This window comes from Notothenia coriiceps, unplaced genomic scaffold (assembly GCF_000735185.1).
Source record: "Notothenia coriiceps isolate Sejong01 unplaced genomic scaffold, NC01 NC01_scaffold00037244, whole genome shotgun sequence".
NCBI lineage: Eukaryota > Metazoa > Chordata > Actinopteri > Perciformes > Nototheniidae > Notothenia > Notothenia coriiceps.
The window spans coordinates 4008021-4015141 of NW_011369945.1; the positions used below are offsets into that span (position 1 = coordinate 4008021).

Below are 7121 nucleotides of genomic sequence, written 5' to 3' on the forward strand. Positions count from 1 at the left end.
CAAAACAGTCGGGCATTGTTTCTGATAGAGACGTTTCTGATAGTGCCGTGGGTCCACATTTCCGATATTACGTCATATCGGACGCAAATCTGGATCAGCTCCATTGTACCCCCGTTTTTAGAGATTTGGGTACGGAGGGAAAGAGAGAGGGTTTTGTTTTCTGACACTTTGTGAGTTCCCTTACACACCGGGGCAGTGGTGGACTGGCCATAGGGTAGTTCGGGGCGAATCCCGATAGGCCGGTACCGAAGTGGGCTGGTTGGACGATGTGGGCCGGTCGGATAAGCCACTAGCACCCTCCCCCCCTTGACAATTTACTAGCGGTACCGAAGTGGGCCGGTTGAGATGCCCGGGCTGATTTTTAGTCCCAGTCTGCCAAACTGATTTTATATATTCATGCCTCTGATTGGCTTACCCTGATATTCTTACCGTCAACGAACCTCACTTCCCATGCCAACCCATCCCAATCATGTACAAACCAATCAGAGTGCAACAGGCCATACACAGCTACTTTGTTTTCAATGTACAAAATGAACCACCCATACAACTGATATCTATTTGTAAAGAATACTTTTTAAAGTTGAAACACATGAAAGACCCTTGGAAAATATGGATTAGTCCTCCAAGAAATCTGATTTGACCCTATTGAGCCCATTTCAACTGTAGTGTTGCAAAGAATAAAAATATTAATAATTCATAAAATTATTTATTATCTGTTAAGCTGAGGCTGGCTAGCAGCTGTATTCTAGAGGTCAGAGGTCACCAGTGTTGCAGGGAGTCCAGGTGATGACCCTAACTGCGTTCTGAGCGTTCCTCCGGATGTCCTGGTCCTCCTCTGCAGCCTCGCTCCTCCTCCCGAGCAGGGGGAGCTGCTCCAGCAGGAGGCAGCGGCCCTGCGGAGCTTCAGCCAGCGCGGTCAGGGCCCTCAGGGAGTACATGACCAGAGCCTTCTTCCTCTCCTTGTCCTTCTCCTCCTCTCCGTCCTGGGACACCAGACTGAGGAGGATGGGTATGACGTCCAGGTCCAGACACTGTCGCTTACCTACAATCAGTGATGTAGAGTCAACAAGTACATTTACTCTACAACTCAAGTAAATAGTAACCATATAAATCAAACGTACTATCTGTGTTCACTGTAAGGCTCTTTGCCCTACCTATGGTCAGTATGGCCAAAGCTATTGAAACAATCGTTAGATCGATGCGTCAAAGAAAGGTTTTTCGAGTTGATGATCCAGAAGAAAAATCCACCTGCCCGTACAGTTGTGATGAATAGGGAAATGACACGCTGCAATGGCATTACAGTTCTATTAGGAGAAATGCGGTGCAGCTTCAGGAATGATGCAAATACATGTGTGTATGTATAAATTAAGAAACATCATCACCAATTTGCCACATTACTCACAACGAAACGCTGTTGGCCAACTGTCACTATTGTTGGTTACCTAAAATGTAAGTTTAATGGGCTTATTTTAACAATATGGTCGCATAATTACTTTATTATATATTATTGCAGATCTACTGTAAACTAGCTAGCTAGTCATCTCAAATGAACTGATGAAACAGGTAAGATTATGAAACAGGCTAAATCTGCCCCAGCTCTGTGCATCACTTTTTAGTGTTACCGTTTCAGTTGTGTTTGAAGTTCTTGCAGGGTTTTTTATTTGCAGCGTTTTAATTTGCAGCGTTTTGTGTTTGCAGTGCTTTAAGTAAATGCTGTGCCTGGTTTGTCAAGATGGTGAAGATGTTTCTTCATTTGCATGTGTTTTGTCACATTTGAGTTTTATATTTGCATCGCTTTTTTTGAAATTGCAGCGCGTTTTTCCTCTTATGGAAGTGTTTTGGCCGTTGTAGCAAGCATGCTCCTGTCGGCCACCGTAGAAGTTACTAGAGAGGTCTAAACGTTTTTGTACCTAACTGTAAACACGTCTGTTTCTGCTCCAACATTTTATCATAGTCTACAGGGATGCGGCGAGTTTACATGCAGGCTTATGTCAAAAGGAGCTTTGACATTGCTTGTGTAATTACTCTCACTTTCAGAAGGGGGGACCAAAGTTCCTCACTCCAGCTTTAGGGTTCAGACAGAGCACAAACTCTCCCGGTTGAATCATCAAAACAACAAAAAATTAACAAATGTGGGGGACAACAGATTAGAAAATCAGTGCCACAGTGCGGGGAAAACGCAACCATTAAGCTGTTGCAAGGCTTTTGTAAAGCTGTACCGTAGACGACATTATCGGCAAACATAGCAGTTTGTTCTGACTTCATTTGCTCCACTATTTGCCTGAAAGCACTGCTGTCCCACAGAAAACAGCAACGTCAGCTGCAACCTACAGTCTCTGGCTCCTAAATCTGTTTACTCAATAAACCTTTTTTTTTGCAGTTTGAGATCAAACCAAACCATGGAGACAGATTTGTTCCTTCTTTTTTACTCTATAGCAACATAAACTGAGGCTTTATTTGTGTATTTGCATTTTTTATAGACAGAATAAAACCCCCAAAACAAAGTTGTAATAATTGAAACTTGAGGTCTGAACATGAATCTGATAAAACCTTGAATTAGGAATTTGCGGTGATAAAAAAGCGTCAAGGTGAGAGTTTGTACCTTCGTTGATGATCGCAGCGTACATGATGACTCCGGCAGCGTTGGCCTGAACCTCTACGTCTTCGTCCCGCAGCAGGTCGACCAGGACAGGAAGCACCTCCTCCTCACACACCTGCCGCATACCGTCCTCACACACACTGAAACCAGGAGAGAACAGGTTGTTATTTTAATATAACTTTGAACGTGTAATTACAATCCGCTGTAAGGTTAGAAAGGATATTTTTAACCTATGAAGGCCAAAATAAGCTGCAGGGTAACATTTAGGTCGAAGTTAAAATGGTAAAAGGAACTTATATGAGCTGAGCTTCAGTTTAAAGGCAGAGTTAACTTTTTTTCTTGCATGTGCGTATGTCGCGCTGCCTCACATATCCTGTGTTTTTGATTGTTGGGCACGTACTTCAGAATTGAAGCATAGCAAACGCACTGTTGAAAAGCAAGCTTTGTGAGTTTTAAGCATAAGCAAACATGCTCAAAGAAGCTGAAGTGTCGAAAGCTTGAAGTAGAAACACTGAACTGAGTTGTTGATATTTAGATCAGATACATGGCAATTTAGGCTTGAAAGGGGCCAAATTCTGCCCATTTTCAGGTTCATATTAGTATGTAGTCTCTCTACTGTGACATGTCTCCATGCTGTGATGTTCAAAAAGCTCTTTATTTTCCTCATATTGCCTGTGCTGCAGCACCTCTTTTCACCCTCTGTCTGAAACCAGAGCCCAGTCTGCAGAGGTGCTGCAGCACAGGCAATATGAGGAAAATAAAGAGCTTTTTGAACATCACAGCATGGAGANTTTTATTTAAGGAAAATTCAGATTGAACATGGTAAAAAACTGTAAATTATAGTGTCCGTCCAAAATATATTTTGTACTTATAGTGAAAACTAACCTTGGATGATGGGTTAGTAGACTAAAAGCTTTAGGAATCCAAATTACAAAATATAATAAGTACCCTGTATCAAGATTGATGCAAAACAAGTGATATTTGACCTTTTTAGACAGATTTAGCAAAAACAACTTCTTCTGGGGCCATTTGGGTGGATTTTCCTTATCTCTGGCCCCCCTTCTTCGATTCTACTCTTTCTGACCGTTAGAGCCAATAGAATCGAAGGGAAATCGTCCTGCACACACTCATCTTAAAAAAAAGATGGCGTCTTCGCGCATTCAATGAAGCTACAGAGCGTAGGAATGGCCTGCTCTACTATTTTAAAACGGAATTGCAGTTTTATTGCTTATCAGAACATTTCAAAGGGGACACAGCCACATTGGATATTAACCTATGGATTATCTACATCGTCGTTGTTATCGTTTTAATGCCATTGAAGACCAGTTTTGACCAGACAAAACCAAGGTAAGCAATGTTAGCGTTGTGGGCTAACTAGCGCCACTTGTTTTGATGTACGTTTTTGTTGATAACGTTGCGGGTTTGTATCTTTCAGTGTTGAGGTGGGCACCGTTAGATTCTGTGTCTTTACGATCATAAACGATATGTTGGATGTGCAGCTGGGATAAGTAACAAGGGAGCTTGGAGTGATTTTTGGTGCGGCTAATTCAGAGGCTCACTGTTAGCATTGGTTTTTTTGGAGAAAAAAAAATGAAAAAGATCAGTTAAATGAGTTTTTTCCCATTATATGGATATAACATATTCATAGTTTATTAAATATTAAGTTTCCTTAGACGTTGTTTCCTGCAAATGACGCGATTTCGGCCCCGGAATCGGGTCCGTGGGGCTTAAGAGGTTTTAAATGTCTGGCAATTTATAAAGAAAGCCTCTTTTTTTTTGTAAAGTAGCAAATCATTTGTGCATTAAAGATATCAAGTTGCCATCTATAGATCAAAGTTTTGCCTTTGTTATTGGTCATTGGTTGTTAACAGTAATGCTAATAAGGGACCACTTATACCTTCTTTTCCTGCTGGTCTACAGAGACAAATCGTGCATCCTGGTCCAAATGTTGTTTCACAGACTGTAAAATCGAATCCACAATATATAGGATTCACCAAATCTTCTCTCAACTTCTCATCGCTATAGCTCCTGAGCTGCTGTCACCACCAATACCCGCAAAATCATACAGTCAGCAGATCATAATCAGCACCTCGGGATGAGAAACATCACGTCAAAGGAGAGACCGGGCTCAGATGGTCTTTACAGTCAATGTGTGGGCTACAGATTGTGTTTTTGTCACTTCAATCTTTTATTCTTCGCTTTGGCATTACAAATGTTACATACCTCATTCACACTGGCGGTGGCTTGTTCACGCTTGTGCCTTGGCAGCGGCTGTGACATTACCCCCATTAACATAAGGTATTACATAGAGATCTCATTTGATTAATGAAATACTCCCCTACCTCTGTGTTTTTGTGAAGCACTGGGCGATAAGGCTTCAATTCGGTGAATGCCTCAATTTACAAAGACCACAAAAACGTACAAATGAGGTGTCCATGAGAGGAAGCGAAACCGTGAACCAATCAAAAGTTCAGATATTCTCTGGAGACATTTGTCTTTGGGCTTGTATTATAAGCACATCTGATTTGGACGTGAGTAAAACCTCCAACATTCTCAGCAGTCATTATAAGTCACCACAGGATTCCAGGTAGTTTGTAATTGGTCCTGTGCGATTAGAGCTTATGTCAAATAAGCCTACAGTAGCTGAAGTCTCCAAATATCCCCGCTGCCAACTCCTGGATTCAGCCTCACAGTCCCTTGGTGTGGCCAAATATCCGCTGAGCTGCAACATTGGCCCAGCTTGCAATGTCAACAAGTCCTTTACCAGGATAAGCGAGAGAATTTCCCACAGCAGGCAGCTAAAGGGACTGGAACTGAAGTGTATTTTTTTCCACCAGAGCATCATTTCTGACTCATGTATGCTGCCAGAAATGTTAATATGGAACGATCAACATGACAGCTTATAAAAAAAAAGAAAAAAGAAGAATTCTCCCTGGAAAAAAGAAATACATGCACATACACATTTACTGCACCAAAATAAAATATATCAGGTCAAATGTTCTGGTATAGAGGTGAAAAAAAGAGATCAATTGGAACAAAAAGCCAAGGATTTCAATTTTCTGATTTGACCTATGATTAAGGAAAACCGGAAAGAATAAAAGGCGTTTAACATATTTCTTGGTTGCCTCGGATCTTTCTTTTATCCACAGGAATCTCAAGGGCTTGTGAAAAGAGCATTTCGCTCCGTACAGAAGCCAGCTTATCCAGTCTTCCATTTGAATTACCAATTGGCAGATTTTTGTGTGTTCAGTGGAGTTTTGAAGAATGTCTGCCAGTGTGAATCAGATTCCAGACTCTTGGTGAAACACATCACAGAGCCTACCCTCGGCAATGTCTAACCTGAAGCTACAGTAATAAGGTTGACCGACTTTTCCTGCTTGTTAGCCGGAGCATTGGGTGTTGTAGGATCATATAGAGAGACAGTGAGCGACAGTACTGAAGCCTCAGATGACGATAGATTGGATACCTTACTCCCTGTGCTGTCAGAATATCATATATTCAAAGCTAAAGAGAGAAATCTGCTCCGACAAGATTTCAAACTTCGATAATAGCTTACAAATGAAGGATTTTAAGTAAGCATTAATACGAAGTCAGACCTGTACTTTTGGAGAAAGCAAATTGTTCGTAAAACTTGAATTATGGGACATTGTTTCATTGATTTGCAGATCAAAATATGTGTGTATAAATAAGTTCAAATAGGGCTAACTTGCAGACATAGAAACATGTAAACTTTGTTGTTAGCACCACCACTTGAGTGTTTTATCGCTCGTTGTTTTGGTCTTTCAACTCGGAAATATACTCTTTAGGACACCCACCGCTCTTCTCCGCAATGTTTTCTAATGCTACACGCTGCTTTTGGCAAAAAAAAGCCATTCAAATGTAGGCTAAATGTATCGCACCAATCGGAAAAAAAGACTACATGGCCAACCTGAGTTTGCTGGTAACTAATTAGTAAGCCAGATATTTTCCCCAGGATTCAGTGAGGACCAAACTTGAGCTTAAAGGAGATTAAATAGTGGCCGAATTGGAGTAAATGTGGCCAGAAATATAACTCCAAATGAGGCTAATGTTGCTCTTTCTTATGCTGGATTAATAAATAGCGAGCTTATATTTACATGCTTACATATTTGCACAGCTTGTTTCTCCAACTCAAGTGCTCAAAAGAATCTTTTATGGAAAGATTGAACACAGTCTTATACAGCTCAGTGAAAGTTATAACTTGAAGACTATCTTTTGCCTAAAAACACCAATTATCTTGTTGCTGCCATCACTTAGAAGTCTTTTTCCCGTTTCTGCTGCCGAAAGCTGTCATTATAGTGTGTAATTGACCCTAAAATCCATTAGGGTCACCCACATCTATGCAGATCTTTGGCCAAGACTCTTTGTCACTCTTGGAATCCCAACACTGTCAATAAGCCTTTCTTGTCAAGGAGTGAACTCTGAGGCATGAACTCAAATGCACGACTCAACTCAGACTCAGGTAGTGTTCAAAATAAAGACTTTACTGGTATTGACACAGTAA

The 7121-nt window shown here is 41.1% G+C and overlaps 1 protein-coding gene across 1 annotated transcript in view; it reads right to left on the reverse strand.

Moving 5' to 3' along the window:
- Positions 1–315: 315 nt before the first annotated feature.
- The window catches only part of rsph14 (radial spoke head 14 homolog), an 8883-nt gene continuing 2077 nt past the window's right edge, over positions 316–7121 (reverse strand). Inside the window, exons 2-3 of the mRNA XM_010793299.1 lie at positions 2603–2739; positions 316–1042 (exon numbers count right to left, since the gene is read on the reverse strand). Of these exons, the coding sequence (XP_010791601.1) occupies positions 753–1042; positions 2603–2739 (427 nt within the window). The 3' untranslated portion in view covers positions 316–752. The remainder of the gene's footprint in view (positions 1043–2602; positions 2740–7121) is intronic.